This window comes from Chelonia mydas, chromosome 5, assembly GCF_015237465.2.
Source record: "Chelonia mydas isolate rCheMyd1 chromosome 5, rCheMyd1.pri.v2, whole genome shotgun sequence".
Taxonomy (NCBI): domain Eukaryota; kingdom Metazoa; phylum Chordata; order Testudines; family Cheloniidae; genus Chelonia; species Chelonia mydas.
Genome location: NC_051245.2, coordinates 111,597,251 through 111,613,763, shown reverse-complemented (window position 1 = coordinate 111,613,763; position 16,513 = coordinate 111,597,251). Strand labels below are relative to the sequence as shown.

The 16,513-nt window shown below is 37.8% G+C and overlaps 1 protein-coding gene across 26 annotated transcripts in view; it reads left to right on the top strand.

Annotated features, from left to right (window-relative positions):
- The window catches only part of ELAVL2 (ELAV like RNA binding protein 2), a 143,328-nt gene extending 128,018 nt beyond the window's left edge, over positions 1-15,310 (top strand). For 11 of the 26 annotated variants that reach the window (XM_007065435.4, XM_037902067.2, XM_007065438.4 and 8 more), the window contains 4 exons: positions 3,391-3,544; positions 6,169-6,394; positions 12,056-12,094; positions 12,587-15,310. In XM_007065435.4, the coding sequence (XP_007065497.1) occupies positions 3,391-3,544; positions 6,169-6,394; positions 12,056-12,094; positions 12,587-12,917 (750 nt within the window). In that variant the 3' untranslated portion in view covers positions 12,918-15,310. Of the gene's footprint in view, positions 1-3,390; positions 3,545-6,168; positions 6,395-7,604; positions 7,725-8,321; positions 8,409-12,055; positions 12,095-12,586 lie in introns of those variants that run through there. The other 15 variants (XM_043547138.1, XM_043547136.1, XM_043547139.1 and 12 more) reach the window with 6 other exon arrangements.
- Positions 15,311-16,513: the final 1,203 nt, after the last annotated feature.

Genomic DNA, 16,513 nt, shown 5'->3' with positions numbered 1-16,513 from the left:
AACCTTATTCTGAATTGGCTCCACTGCTCTGTATGGAAATAATGTGTATTTCTACCCAATCCAGCCGAATGGAGACAGGCATGGTTTTATTTTTTTAACTGAGAAATCTTGCTGCCATGTCGCCTAAATATCCACACCTTCCCTGATGTGTCTGCTTTCATGACATAGAGCAGATCTCTTCCGTTTCTCTGAGCCTTGTGCACGGGATTCCTTTCTCCTAGGAAACTAGTTTACCTCCATTTTTTTCGCTCACACTTGGGAAACATGAAGTGTAGGCTTGAAAGAGATGCCTTAAGTATTAGAAATCCCCCTTACTGTTCACCCAGTGTTTATTCCTCCCTTTCCTCCCCCATAGTATTCAGTAGTTGACCTACTCCTGTAGCCAGCAGCTTAGTTGCCTCCTGATTGAGTGTGAATTGAGAGAAGAAGGGTGTCAACCAAAGGCAGTTCTAGCATCTGACCCTGACTTGCATCCCCTCCCAGGATTACTGTGGAGGTCGCAAGCAGGGAGGCCATTGCCTTAGGGCTGCTATTAGTGCTGTGTTTTGAACCAGTAATGTCATTCTGCTCTTCGCCAGAGCCTACAAATGAATCTGAGGACAAACTCCCTCATTGGGGCACTGCCCACACAGCTGTGGGAGATGAGCAATGTGTTGGATGGAGAAATATCAGCCCTGTTAAGTTTCAGAGTAGCAGCCGTGTTAGTCTGTATCCGCAAAAAGAAAAGGAGGACTTGTGGCACCTTAGAGACTAAGTGTGCATGCAGCAGTGCTGCCTGGTCTTCAGTGCATTATTTTGTTTTTAGCAGTACCAAACTGAGTTGTCATTCTCTGTGGATCAGGCAGTAGATAATTAGAAAATGTGTCTATTTATAGAGAAGTAGAAATATCTGGAATTCAAGTCTAATTGAATAGACTTAACAGCCTATTTATAAATGTTGGGCTAATTATGGTTTGTAGAAACATCTCAGTGGGAGATGCTATCTGACCTGCAGTCACCTATTCCTTTATTTGTAATAAAATAGTCTAACACAAGATAAGTCATTGCTCTTTCCGTACATAGTGCATGGATGTGTCACTGCTTGCTACTTTCTGTGAGTGCTGATGTCTAGAGCAATGGATCCAAAGCAGGCGAGAGGGAAATCTGTTTTTTGTACCTGTAGTTTTAAACTTGGTATGGAGCCACTACTTTGGATAGAGCATCCCTGTATATATCTCGTATTGTCGATGTTTGATTTAGCATGGGATTCCCTTATCTAGTGACAAAGGAGAAATGTCAGATTGGGGCTGAAGTGTTACAATAAGGCAACACAGCTAATGGTACCTTTGTCAGCCCATTACTCGCAGGGCCATGTGTGCTTCTCAGCACAAAGGGACTGAATTCCTTAGCTGTTTTGCAGCTCCAGGGGATGGTCTTGTCCGGTCAGAGTTAAAACCAGTTGGGCCATGTATGGTACGTTTGTGCTGTTCCTATTCTGTGGACAAAGGACATGAGGCTCTAATTCTGTTAAAACAGCATCTTTCACAAGCACTAAATTTGCACTCTTCAAAAAATAAATAAATAAATAAATAAATCTAAAGTACTGTATACCACAAGAGGCAAAGTAGATATGGAAGAAATGATATGGTTATACCACATTATATGTACTAGTTTACTGTTCTGGGAGACTAGAGGACAAGTGCTTTCAGCTACCTGAAATTGTGGGTATTTTGGGTCCTTGTATGGCCCTCATTAGCAAATGAGGAGCTCACAAATCCTCGCCTTTGTATTTATTGTACTTATGAAGCATCTAGCTAGGCATAGGCCAGTCTGGGTCCACAATATATTTCAGCACGTTTTAGAATATATATGGTTAATCCTTGTTCTAAAACTCTAATAATGATAAACTGCCACTAATGAGAGAAGGATTGAAATCCTAACTAGATTTTCTGTTCGTCGACAAGAACACTGGACATTATCTGTTTGTCCTTTAAATGGAAAACAGCATTAAGGTTACCTGAATAGCATGGGTACAGAAGAACATTTTTTATGGGATTTAAAACAAAAAAACCCTCAGTGAAGAGCCAAAGCTGCCTGATTTTTAACCAAGATGTTTTTGAGAATTTTCTACTTTATTTCTCATAGTTGTTTTGGATTGGATAAATGTCAAATAAGTGTGTGGGGGAGGGGGAATGATTATCAAGATGGATCAAATGTAACCTCTCTAGCTACCCGAAATGGAAAGATGCCAAATGATGCATTCTGCCCCTCCTGCCCTGTTTGTACAGACTTTGATTTTAATGTGACTTTAGCAATAAAGGTGACAGTTTAGCTATGTTGACTTCAATGGGAGTGCTGGATGCTCAGCATATTAGGAAATCAGGTTGCAGCTTTAAGGGCTTAAGGATTTAGGAGCCTGCTTTTAGGCACATAGTCTTGAAAACCTTCGCAGAAATGTTTATCCCCATTGTAGCGAGGTGTCTTGAGTAGTCCTTAAAGTAACTGGTTAGAATTCCCAATATCTGATGTCCAAGAGAATCCAGAGAACTTAGACTATCAGTCAGATTTGGTTGTGGGACCCTAGGATTGTTTCAAAATGTGCAAAAAACCAGCATGGCATATACCCACCCTGCTACTTATTCTTAAAAATAGAGTTACAACATTCTCTAGCATTTTTAGCCCTGTTTGTCTAATTCTGACATTTAGGAATGTTTGTATTTTATTTGGGGGAGAGTCAGACAACTGTGCAATAGGATCAGGGCAACAATTGCAATACTGGAGTAGCAAAGCCGCCAGTGCGTTGGATTGCCTTTCTTAAGGCATCTGTGGCCCTGATCTCAAAGCTAACTTTAATTCTTGCATTTTTAGTGTGTAGGGAGAATGAAATGAATGGATAAAAATGGAACAGATTTTTCTGATAAAGAAATGGATAGGATATTTTTTCTGTTTTAATCTTATCACAAAAGGGCTTAAACTAGTGTCAAAAGAGCACTTTTTTTACTCCAACAGCTGGCTTAAGTGTCCATTCACACACCATTCTTCTCCTTTGGAATACGGCTTTAAACTACAACTTAACTGGCTTGGGGTACTAAATAAATCCTATTCCTTTGCCTTGTGGTGGTGTTTTGGTTATTTCAGGGCTTTGGAACTGTGCCCTGGCTCCGCTCCAGCTCCAGGCAAAAACCTGCAGCTCCACTGCTCCAGAGGTGCTCCGGGCTCCGCTCCAAAGCCCTGGATTATTTGACGCTTAAGGCAACGTTTGAAAATAAGTTTTAGCTCACTGAGCAGTATTTTTGTAATTACCTTGTAGTCATTTGAATAAGTGGGCAACACAATTTTTTTTTGTCCCATTTCAATCATAGTCTGAGTAGTTTTTAAAAAAGAAAAATAAATTACCCTCCCTTTCCCAAGGTTTCCTATGCGCGACCAAGTTCAGCTTCTATCAGAGATGCAAATTTGTACGTCAGTGGACTTCCAAAAACAATGACCCAGAAGGAACTGGAGCAGCTCTTTTCTCAATATGGACGCATTATTACTTCTCGTATTCTAGTTGACCAAGTCACTGGTAAGTAGGCAGCTGCTCGGCACTGTCTCTTTCACTTTCTCAGACTGGCAGGTTGTGAAATATTCCACCTTCCAAGGCAGCAGACTTGCATCCAGAACATATCAAAGGTATATGTGGGCCAGAAAATGCAATTTTCTGCTGGAATTCTTCATAAATATGCATGGACAAAAATAGATCATGGAGTGGAGTGAGCCAGCCTGAGTCATTTCTACCCTGAAGGTGCAGGTTTGAAGCCTGTTTCATGGCTTGTAATAAATTTACAGCTGCTATAATCTTCATTTCCAAGCTGCTGCGTGAAAATAGTCCCCATGCTCCTTATAAAATGCTAATAAACAATCTTTTTATAAAAAAGCAAAATGTTATGCAGTAATGCACAGCTAGTTCTCTCAGGCTAGGATTACACAAGACCCGAACTGGTAATTGCTGTTAAGACTGTTTTCAAGGTTGCATCATCTACTATGGGCACACAGAAGAATAGGAACTTTGAGATCCTTAGGAGCAGATAAATTCTGTACTTAGCAGTGCTAGCACAGACTAAAAGCAAACTGGGAACTCTGGTAGGTTAGATACTTTTATTACCATGTGCCTCCGATACAGACTGGATGCCACAAAATGTCCAGCGGCATCTTTTTACTAGTCCGATTCGGACAGGATGTGTCATTTTTCTGTATACTCATGACAGTTCAACTGGCTGACTTGAATTTCAGAAGTAGTATATCTTCTGTCTACACCAAAGTTCTCCTATAAAGGCAGGCACAGAACATCAAATAAAAAAGGAGACAATTTTCATGGACTGTATTTAAACAATGTACAACTAGTGCTGGGGCATAGAAAATGATTCTCCTCTCAAAAACCTTTCAGTCCCTTCCGTTCCCCTGACCACTTCATGTCTGTTTTTTTTCCTTTCTGATCGCATTGACCGCCATAGTGACAGTTTGGTGGATGGAATGTCCAACTGTAATATCAGTGTTTGACAAAATCATGGGAAAGAAACATTTTTTGACCTTTCTAATTTGTTCTCTAAACAGGATATAAAGTTGGCTATAAAAGAAAAGTAAACTCAGAACTTTGTTGAAAGCATAACACCAAATTTAGTATGTTTTATGTATAATAGTGTGTGAAAACTTATCGATAATTAGTGTGCAATTGCATGTAGGTATTGTATAGCTGGAAAAACTGAGATGCATATTGCAATCTGCCCAAGGGAAACACCAATTTTGTGGTAGAGCCAGAATTAGAATATGCAGTTTTCCAGTCCCAAGACCTACAAACAGTCCACTAAATACTCATTACATTTCTCATGAGTATTCATGTGGAAATAGCATGTATGATCTGGTACCAAAATAAACATGTGAATAGACTTCTAAAATGTATAAATATACAGTGTGTAGTACACCCTAATAAATACAGTGGGTAGAAGACCCTAAATACACATTCTCATACGAATTAATGTAAGAACTGTTTTTTATCCTAGAGAAGTATTGTGCAGCCTTCTAAGTATTTTTTTTTACACTATTCTAAAGGCAAAGGGAAGCGTTAGATTCAAAATGATCTGAAGAATAATGTTGTGACACAAACTGACAGATAAGAAATGCAAAGTTGAGTCTGTGCCATTCAGCTCTTTAAACTTCCTTACTCTTGTTCCTTGTCATTTTGATGTTCTAAATGGTCATTGATTGATGATAGAATTTTTTTTCCCCTTAAATAATTTTAAGAGCTTGTGGACAAACTTCTAACTTTTCCTTGTCCTTTCGCTGATGAAACAAAATGCAATAGGCCTCTGAATAATTCCAATTTCCTCCTATTCCCCTTAATTTGTCCAAGTAAAGTGAATTCATTTTAAGCCACTTGTTTGAGGTTTAATGTGCTCCTTAGTCCTTCCCTCCTTTTTTTACTGTTCGTACCCTCCTTGCTTTCTGCCTGCACCAAATGTTTCCATGTCACCCCTTCCCTTCCACAATATATCTTAAATCTATAGACAAGGAAAGCTGGAAATAGGCTCTTTTGTTGAGGGAGCTAAAATGCTGTGCAGTGAAATATTGAAATCCTGCATCAAGTTTATAGGAACATGAACACTGACGATTAAAATAGCAGAAATTCCCATTGTTGCAACCCAGAACCTGTACTTCAGTCTTGAACATGGCACAATTATTGTAGGCATCCTTTCTCCAGTGCACCCTAAATGGGCTGGAAGTTGGGGGGATGTTGCTACAAGTATTTTAATTCAAAAATAGTTCAGTCTTTTCCTCCTTATCTAGTCAACTGTGTGGCTGGGTCTGAAGTCTTTTTCAAAGTGCCAGGTAAAGATAAGTCTAGAATCAACTGAATTCAGAATTTTTTTCCCCTCTAACTGCTTGAATCCTGTCACAGCTAGAATTCCCTTTCCCCTCCCCGATCTCCTTTTGCATACAAAGTGGCTCAGATGTACTGTGTGGCCTGTTGTATTTGTAATTAATAGGATTGGGTAGTATTAGAAAAGTCACATTTTGTACTTGTTGCCAGAACTGAATCTCTGCTGTGGAAGTTTCTTGTTTATGGTAACCTGTAAACCTACATTTAATCTTCGGCATTCTACAAATCTCCTGAATTAATCAATCAACGTGTGCTTCTTTCACTCTATGCAGGGGTATCAAGAGGTGTAGGATTCATCCGATTTGACAAGCGGATTGAAGCAGAAGAAGCTATCAAAGGTTTGAATGGGCAGAAACCTCCAGGTGCCACAGAGCCAATCACCGTAAAGTTTGCTAACAATCCAAGCCAAAAAACCAATCAGGCCATCCTTTCCCAGCTGTATCAGTCTCCAAACAGAAGGTATCCAGGACCTCTAGCTCAGCAGGCTCAACGCTTTAGGTAAGTCAAATATGTTACGTTTTTGGCTGAACCATTGAATTCTGGAATTGCCACGGGCCTGCCCATTTCAGTTTCCTCCTGCCCCATTCTCCTCCTGATGTGATCCGCCCCTCCCTGCCCTTCATATGAGATTTCATATTTTTGAAAGTTTTCCAAATGCAAGGTGCAGAACAATTTAAAAAAAAAAAAAGCACTGCTGTCTAACCAGACCAGAGCTTCTAAATATCTAGTAAACTATTTAATTAGCAACATTTAATGTTAAGCCAGGATATTTTTTTCCCAAGCCGGCATCGGTAGAGAATCATGATTTTTAAAGTTACCTTTAATTTCGTAGAGTACTATTGACTTCATAAGCAAGTCAATTCAGTTAACTTTGGTTTAGACCATTTAATTTCCTTCTTGGCCATATGGTGTGCCACAGCCAAGACATGATCCCCCATCCTACCTTTCACTTACTTTTTTTTGTGTCTAGTTAGAGATCTAAATTCAGCTTGCCATATACCTCCTTGTTTGACCCTACACTTCCATTTTTAAAATGTAGCCACATATCTTGTGTGGTGTGTACTTTTTTGGTGGATCTTTTTTCCCATGCTTTTTAGTTTACAGCCATAAACATTTCTCAGTGATATTTAGAGTATCAAAAAGGACAGATGGTGAGAAACAAATACTGTATCTACATTCATAAACCCGATGGCTTTTTGTTTTTCTATCAGTGATTTTTGCTTTTTTTTTTTTTCCTGGTGTGTGACTAGAATGCATTAAACATTGAAAAACTTAAATATACAGAAAAAACAGTCTTTGTTCTCTCTAAGTAAAAACTGGATCAGCTGATACCTCAAAAGTGTGCACACAGTTACAAAAGCTGCAAGCTGGCCACCCTCACTAGAAGGCTGAATGCCCAAACAAACATCATAGACCACATTTTTGGCAGACGTTCTAAATGTTTGTTTACATCTCCGCTAAGCAGATCACCAGCGACTACAGTCGTACAGCTCCACAACCTCTTGGCGTTCAGTGCTGGTGACATGAAGTGCCCCCCCCTGCCCAGTAATGCTCCAGTGCTGACCAGGCAGTCTGTCTTAGGGGAAAGGGTAACTGGTTTAATTCAGTATTCAGTGGATTTCCTTAACTAGGGTATAAAAAGATTATTAAGCTGCAGAAAACCGCTGAATATTGAATAAAAATAGACTTGCCCTTTTTCCATATGCAGACTGCCTGCTCCAGTACTGACTGCAGGAGTGGAAATTGCACTGCTAAGACGACACATCCCAGAATGCACTGTGCTGAAGTAAGCTCATGGGGGAGTTGTTTTGCGGACCTGAAAACAGAGGTAAATAATTCTTGCTGCCAAGGCCTCTGTCTTGTGGCATTCAGCACCTTCTGGTAAGATTGGCCATCAAAATCCCAGAGTCATTCCTATTTTAGGTACAGTTTTTTCCATTAAAAAGTCTGTTTTCTTCTTATAGCCATTATAACTGAGGTATCTCTAATACCAGTGGTGTAGTATCTGTACGTGTTATCTCTTGAATAGTGATCATGGTGTCTGTCCCAGTCTTTTAATCTAGTTATGTGAATAATAGGGATATGCCAGCTATTACTATTCCCTAAAGGATCCCATGTGTTCCAGAGCTATGGAATTTATCCTGTTCTTAGATCCTGGAAAATAATTTTGCAGGTTTAATATAAAATAATCTTCCTAGTTGATATGGTTGCAGAAAGAGTGCAAACAGATGCAGTGATGTCTGCTTGTGTCTGAAAGCAGCTTGAAACAATTGCTGTGAGGGAAATGTGAATTGTCCTATCAAACTCAACAATAAGGCATAGTATTTGTTGTAATATTTTTGTGTTCAAAACACTCTATAGACACTAATTGAATCTCACAAGCTGTGAGTTAGATGGATAAGTGTGGTCTTCCCTATTTTTACAGGTGGGGAAGGTGAGGCAGAAAAGTGAAATTACTGGCTAAAGGCCACACAGTGAATCAATGGCAGAGGCAGGATTCGAATTTGGGGCCTTTTGACTTATTCCTCCAGAACATGCTGTCTTGTCAGTAGGGTGTTAACTTTTAAAATGTGTCATAATTTTACATCCATTATATATATCTTAGGGCTTGTATAGCAAGCATAATTGTAGTATATAAGCTCTTATTTCATTTGTTGATTACTTCACGAGAAACATCTACCCAATATGTTGGTTCCATAATCCTCAATATCTCTCAATAAACTTCCCTCTAATAGCTTCTGCTGTGCAGTTACATGGATTTTGATAAACAACTTGGTAGTATCCTGAAAATGTATGGCCAACGTGAAATTTAATTAAATTTCAAATTGAAGAAGACAAGGGATATTCTGTTGTACTGATAATATAATCAGGCCCTTCTGAACTGTGTCGTGTTGAGTGCCCAGAAATCAAGGCATCCAAAATCACTCTTGAAAATGTTGTCCCTTTGTTTTTAAATTTAATCTGAAATGCTCACTGAATTTCCAGTCTGGTGCACTGGAGCACTGTAGAATCCAGAGCCTCTAACTCAGGTTAAGTCAAGCTCACCGGTGCATGAAGCCTTTCTATGGCCATGTCTGCACAAACAAGTAGTACTGCTGTAACAACAGCTGCATAGCTATACGAGTACAAACCCCCTCAGGTGGATACAGTTATACCGGTATAAATGTGCTTATAGCGGCGTGGCTTTATTCCTGCACAGGAAGGAGAATAAGCTACCTTTGTATTCATTATTCACACATATAATAATACAGCCCCTTATATGAACACAGTTATACCAATGTATCTATACTGGCTAAACGGTGTGATGTTTTTAGCCTACATAGTTATACCAGTACAACATCTGAATGTAGACTAGACCTTATGTGGTAAATTTATTTCCTTCAGTGAGGTGATGCCTACTGAGGGTTGACCTTAAATTCATTTCTAACTTAATTATAGAAAAATTCCATCAAGATTAAATGTCAGTTTAAAATTCTGCCTAAATAGATTGACTTAATTTTTAAAGGTTTAGAGCAGTTTTAAACATTTGTACCTAAGTTAAGGCACCCAAATAAGTGCCCTGGGTATCAGATGTGCTGAGCACTTTGTTCTCAGTATAAATACACAGGAGGTGAGTGTTGAATGCTCCTGAAATTTAAACTGTTTGTTTAGGTGCCCCCATTTGGAAAACTTGGCTTAGTTGTTTTGTAAGTTCATTTTAAAACCCTTCACAGTATGATACAAGTGTATTGTACAGGAAGTATGAGTGGGGAAGGGACACTGATAAATATAAAGAACTTAATTGTGATGTCCTTCGGTTTTAATGGTGTACCAGTCGTAAATTAAAGCAAGTATAATCACAAAATGCTAGTTCATGACCAGTGGTTCTTGGGTAAGTACTGAGTGGGCAAAAAACTACAAACTCTATCATGGCGCACTTGAAAAAGACTCTCCTTCCCAGAAGTTGCTGTAGCTTTGTTTGAAATTAAAATACAATTTTTAATTATGCTACTCATTTCATTTTGTGCTTCAGAAAACTATATAAATGATAGCAGTGTTCGCTGATCAGAATTTCTGGGTTACTGAAAATTGGAAATAGGAAATCAAACTGCGGTGATGTAATAGTGAAATTTATTATTTTGATAGGAACTTGGATCTAGTCTTCATAGTTAGAAAATATTTAGTTTTATTTGTTCAGTTATGAGCGTAGCTTTGAGTTACCACAAGCAGCAAGCCTCCTTTTTTTCCCATTATAATACCTACTAGGAGATACCTGCTGTTGCTCTTCAACTTAATACAGCAGTTGGTTTTATTATTAAAAAAAAAAAAAAAATTAGAAGAACAGATGCAAAACTTTGTCATAATCGTTCTTAAAAGTAGTTTGACTAATACATTCTAGGAAGATCATAGCTCCATGTATTGCAGAGAAGAAGCTTGGAGCAAACTGATTTTTCTAAAGTTTTCAAGAGAACTATATAATGTACATGACAGTATTTCAGATTTCTTACTATTCACAAATAGCACTCGTGGGGTAGGTTTCTTTGGGACTCTTATTTTTTTTCTTAAGGCAGCTCAAATACAATACCCTGTGTCGGCAATAAATGACTAGCTTAATTGAGATTTCACCTTTAGATTACAGGTTCAATCAACTCAAGTGAGTAGATACTGAAAAGTTGCAATTTGATTGTTCAGTGGCATGACATGATGTGATTTGGTGATCTCAGTCCATGTTCTATTGGATATGATCCCATCACAAAACACCTTCATAAATGGTGCTCATTGACAGTCTCAGAGAAAAATTATTGAATGTACATTGGGGGGAAATCCCATTTTGCCCTTTGAGAGTAGTTCCCCTATCTTCATCCTCCCTTTTAAATAGGTGTTCAATGAGATGTTGATACAAAGCATTATATTGCCTTTCTGCCGGCGGTATAGGCATTATTCAGGCAATTCCCAATATAAACACATCTTTTGGTGGTCTTATTAAAAGAAGAGTGCACTGTGGATGGATGTCCTAATGTGAACTAGGACAGCTACTTAATTTTTTTTCTTGTTTAGCTGATTTTAACATCTCACTCAGCATAAAATAAACCATTCCTTTTTACTGAATGTATAGGCAATTCATATTTTGTAGAGTCCTAAACTGTAAAGTAAGAGAGGGAATATTCCGTTTTTTTTTTCCCCTTGGCATGCATGAGTTTTCCCAGAAGGAAGTTGGAGTCTCTCCGTGGAGCCTCACTGTTTGAGAATCACATGGTTAGATGTTAATTCATAAGTTTAAATCTTCAGGGATGCTCTGGCATCCTCGCGTTGGTTGCATTCCACTTATCAAAGGATTTGCAGCTGGGCAAGGAGGCATTGACACTGCTACTTAACAAGTTCTGGGGGAAAAGTGTAACGCTAATAGCAGGTCTGCCTTCCTACGTTGGAAATAAATTTCCAGTAAAACAAGAACAGTGGAATTAGGGTGACCAGATGACAAGAACAAAATGTCGGGACACATGCTGGGGGGCAGCCACAGGCTCACCCCCCAACCAGGGCTGGCTCCAGGTTTTTTGCTTCCCCAAGCGCAAGAAAACCCCAAAAGCCGGAGTGCTGCCGAAGCAAAATATCGGGACAAATGGCGTCCCAACCGTACGTCGGTCAGGACGCGGGACAGTCCCGATTTTATCGGGACATCTGGTCACCCTAAGTGGAATTGAGAATATTGAACAATTTTTTATGTTTTTATTTCTATAATTTGAGATAAGTGTTCTCCTAACAACTGTCCATAATAGAGAAATGTACACTGATCTGGGTACATCTATGCTCCCCATCAACATAGTATCAATGTCTCTCAATAAGAGCTGAATCTTACATGAAAGCTGATTTTTCTGGAGAACTCCAGTGAGCTTGTGGTCACTGGTGACTGCATAACTTTCTACGCTAATCTGGAGACTAGAAACTTGTTTCTACACATGACTACCTGATGGAAATGTGAGCGTGCATGTTGTTTGAGGACATGTGCCTGTTCTTGCAGTAACCTCATGTATTGTAAGGTATGTCACAGTTCTTAGCAGCTTTCAGACTTCGCATACACATTCTGTGGAATACAGTTCAAGGAAACTGGCAATAATATACTGAGTTTCCTTAGAATAGGAGAAAATCCAGAGACTGAATACTTTGCTAAATGTTTTGCAGGTTGGACAATCTGCTCAATATGGCTTATGGAGTAAAGAGGTAATAAAGAATCATATTAGGTTGATAATAATTTTTCCAACAAACTAGTTCTTTAGAGAAAGTATTTTGGAGTATTGTAAATACTTTTTTTTTCCCCTTAAGGTTTATGTTGGGTTCTTTTTGCATGTCGAGACATTCAACTGAAACCGTTTTCATTTTCAGTCCATCGTTCACTAAAGGGAAAACCTCTTGTATCTATTCCATGGAATTCCTCTTGATTTTTATCATTAATCCTCAAGTTTTTGGCATGGTTTTTCTTTTTTTAAAATGTTTTTCTTCTAGCCAGTCACTTGTGTAGTACCATTCAGCATTGTGCATAATCTCTGTACACTTTGAATGTAACTTACAATGTGAAATTTAATTTGGTTGGAATGTTCATGCAAACTGTAAATAGTCTACATTTGTTTTAAAAAAATAGCTTTGGGGGGAACTGACTGTGAACAGCCCCTCTTTTATTCTTATTCTTGATTCTTTGTTTCCCACATTGTTTAGTAGGTTTTCACCAATGACCATTGATGGAATGACCAGTTTGGCCGGAATTAATATCCCTGGACATGCAGGAACAGGGTGGTGCATTTTTGTGTACAATTTGGCACCTGATGCAGATGAGAGCATTCTGTGGCAAATGTTTGGACCCTTCGGAGCAGTAACCAATGTGAAGGTCATCCGTGACTTCAACACAAACAAGTGCAAGGGTTTTGGATTTGTGACTATGACCAACTATGATGAGGCAGCCATGGCAATAGCCAGCCTGAATGGATACCGTCTTGGGGACAGAGTCTTGCAGGTCTCCTTTAAAACAAACAAAACGCACAAAGCCTAATGAGTTATCCTCAATCCATTTATATATGAAAACTATACAACAAAGGCAAGTTAAGAGAAACTTTATACATTAGTAAATGTCTTTGTAAGTCAGTGTTGAAATGGGGATAAAATGACTACTTAGCATCCTAAGAATATGTGACATTTTTTTATTGCTAGTATTTGAATTAAAACTTCTTAAATATCTTTTATGTTTGAATATGGACAAGAGGTACAGGGTTTTTACCTGTCACAATGCATTCTATTGCCTTCTTTGGAGAAGGTGGACCTTTTAAAATGTTTCAGCTAAGGGAAGAAGTTTCTTTTCTTTTTACATAACTGCCTTGAACATGTGAGTAAATATTGAGGCTTTGTGTTGTAATCCCTAACTTGGTTGTTTTATGTTGTATTTTCCTGATTAGCTTTGTGTTTAATTTACATTTAATGCATTGTTGTTTTGTCTGTTCAAGAAAAGTATTTTGAAGTTTACATTTTATTTATAAAGTTATAAACAGTATTTATTTTGTAATTATGATTTGGGTTGGGGATGGGGGGGGGTACATTATAATAAAAGCTTATTGTAAGAATACTGGAGAACTTTTCGTAAAGCAGTACCTTGCCAAAGAGATAAGAGCCTCTTTGATGTGGGTTTAAAAAAAGCATCTATTTTTATAAAAAAGAAAAATTTGGAGAAACTTTTTACTGGTCCTGGAACAAATATTTTGACTTGAATACTTTGAGAAATCTCTTCATATGACACCTAGTGAGCTTTTAAAACTTACCAGGAAATTTGCAATGGTTGGGGGAAAATTTAGAAAGATTTATGATGTAGAAATACTTTTGAGATCTTTGTATTAAGAAGTAGAATCAATGGGAAACACTGGTGGTTTCATTGTTGTAATCATCAGTGAAATCTCTGATCATCCTGGTTATTATGTGATAGGTGGCTCACATTAATCTGTGATTTTGAAACAAATGAAAATTAAAAAAAAAAAATATATGAGCAGGCAAGAAATTTAAATTACCGAGAGATGGGGGAAAAAAAATCTGTTCTTCCTAAAGAATTCCCTTCAGATAGAGCTCATGGTGTTTAGTGATGTACTTGCAGTATTGTTTGAAGAATTGTTTTGTCTTAAGAAAAGACGTTGCACATGGTTTGCGCTGCAGCAAATCAGCGAAAGCAGTCTGAGTTGGATATATTTGAAAGTATTTTGAAAGTTACGTTCAAGGCTAACACCTGAGCTTTGTGTAATGTAAATAAGACCTTGCGTTTATGAACCTTTCAGCTAATTTTGGTTTTGGTTTATTTTTGACTTACGTTGCCAAGTGATGTTCAGATTTTGAATGTTTTCGTATGAGTTTTTTCCTTTGTAAATGGCATTAACATTGTTACTTGAGGTCTGCTTATTCATTTTCATTGTCCTGAGGACTTGAATTTACAGTGCATCAGATTTGTTGCTAATTTTGTCTGTAGATAGTCTAGCTTCAGCTGTTTATGGTGATGCTACATTTTTGTTTATAAATATGTTTGTGGTAAAAATGAGTATAACCATAGGATTTGAACAAATTTCCTTACATTTTTCATACAAAAATCATAAATACCTGTATACTATTAAATTTAACTTTGTATGATGCTTAAATCACTATTTGGGGAAATAAAAGTCTTTACCATGTATTGAAGAAATTTAAGAAAAAATACAAAATATTTTCTGATTAGCATCTAGCTTATAATAAATTTTTTAAAAAGCTGAGGGCTATAATGCCTTCACCAGGATGCACTGACAACTATATAGTTACGTCCTGCTTTTTGTATAAACTGAGATGCTCATATGCTTCCCCTTAGAACAAGCAATGTGCTATGCATAACATAGTTGTACATTATCTTTGCAGTTGCTTTTGGTTCTTATTCTTTTAGACTGTAGTTATAAATTTTTCAGTATAGTACAGTACATATACTGTGAAGCGCGTGCTAAAGTGAATAAGCGAGTTTTCATGCTGACCCACTCAATGCTATTCAAAACTCAATTGACTTCCTGAGCACTCTCTCTCATTCTTAGGTGCACTTAGATTGTTGAAGCTTATCCTCTGCATTAAAACTTGTATATACTTTAGAAAATAAAAAACTTTCCAATATGGGGAAAACAGTAGCTACATGCTTCTTTCCTATACTACTGTAGCAAACAAAGGCATTGATGAGAAGGCATGTAAATTGGATTTCACTTTACAGTGTTTATCAGAGCACTTAATAAAATGTAAGGCTGGTATTTATTTGAAGTTGTACAGTATTACTTCACATCTGTTGGAATAGAAAATATATTCTGTTTAGTATTTAAGAGGCTGTACATGTTTTCTTTTGTGTTTGGATCCTTTGTACTTTTTCATGTTCAGTACATCAATAAACAAAGTTGAAGGGAAGACAGTCTGACGAGCAGATCTTTTTAACTTTTTCCTCTGCTTTAATAGCTATGCTTTCTCATTGGGTGAAAGGTTTTCCTCTAGTGGACAGGTTGTTCAGCAAAGGGGCGGGGGGGAATAATGGAGCCAAATACTGCTCTCTGTTAAGTCAGGGTAAATTCAGAATTGCTCCATTGGTTTTACTGGAGTTATTCTTAGCTTGTGCTGGTGTAAATGAGGCCAGAACTCAGCCTAGTCCATACAAACCAAATACATTTTTTTGTAGCAAGCTGAGATGTTAGGTCATTTCAATAGCACGCATTGGATAAGTGCAATCCTGAAAAGAAACTAAGTTTACTATGTAGAGGCAGTGTCATTTTAGTGATTATTTTACGGTATTAATCTTGTCCCCTGTATCCAAAACCAGGGTTATACATTTCTAATTAATCCACCATTCTTCTTGTTAGCGTATGTGTTGCAGAGACAGTTCCCAATTAGTATTTAAAGTTCTTCCCCGATCTGCTGTTAAAGAGTTTCTCCTAATCTCACTGGTTTTGTTCACTTCAAATCCCTGAACATCTGACATCTGTAAGAGAGCATCAGAAATTTCCTGTCATTGCAGTTCTTCATACTATATTCCTAAATTCCTTTCACCTTGGTTTTCCACTTACTCTTACTGTATTTGAGATGCATAACCATATGGTGTGAGTTCTTCATGTGCTGCAGCTTTGGTCGATATTCTGTGTTCAAGTGGGATTTACTTGCGTGGGTGTGGGTGGGGGGAGAAGAGTTAGATATAGATATTAATACTTAGTAGATTAATCCGTAACTACGGTGTTAGGAAAAAGCTTCAGTCTGTTCTAGCTAAAAAGTGTACACGCTGACTTTTATATCATAATCATATCCTTTGGTGGCTGGAGGCCTGAAAAGAGGATGTAAGAGCTTCTATGCCTGGCAGCAAATAGATTTTTTTTTTTTTAATTTTATTTATTTAACCTCAAGTGGTTGAGCTTTTTTGAGTTCAAGTCCCAGCAGGGACAAATCTTCACACTAGGGGAAAGGAAAACCTATGGTTTCAAGTCACATGCTTACGTTGGAAGATAACTTCAATACTCTCTCTCTCTCTATTTCCCTCAAACCAATATTTTTAAGTGAAGCGATCACTTAGGTTCAACTATATATAAATAATGTGATATTTACATGAATACCTGTTTTTAATACTAT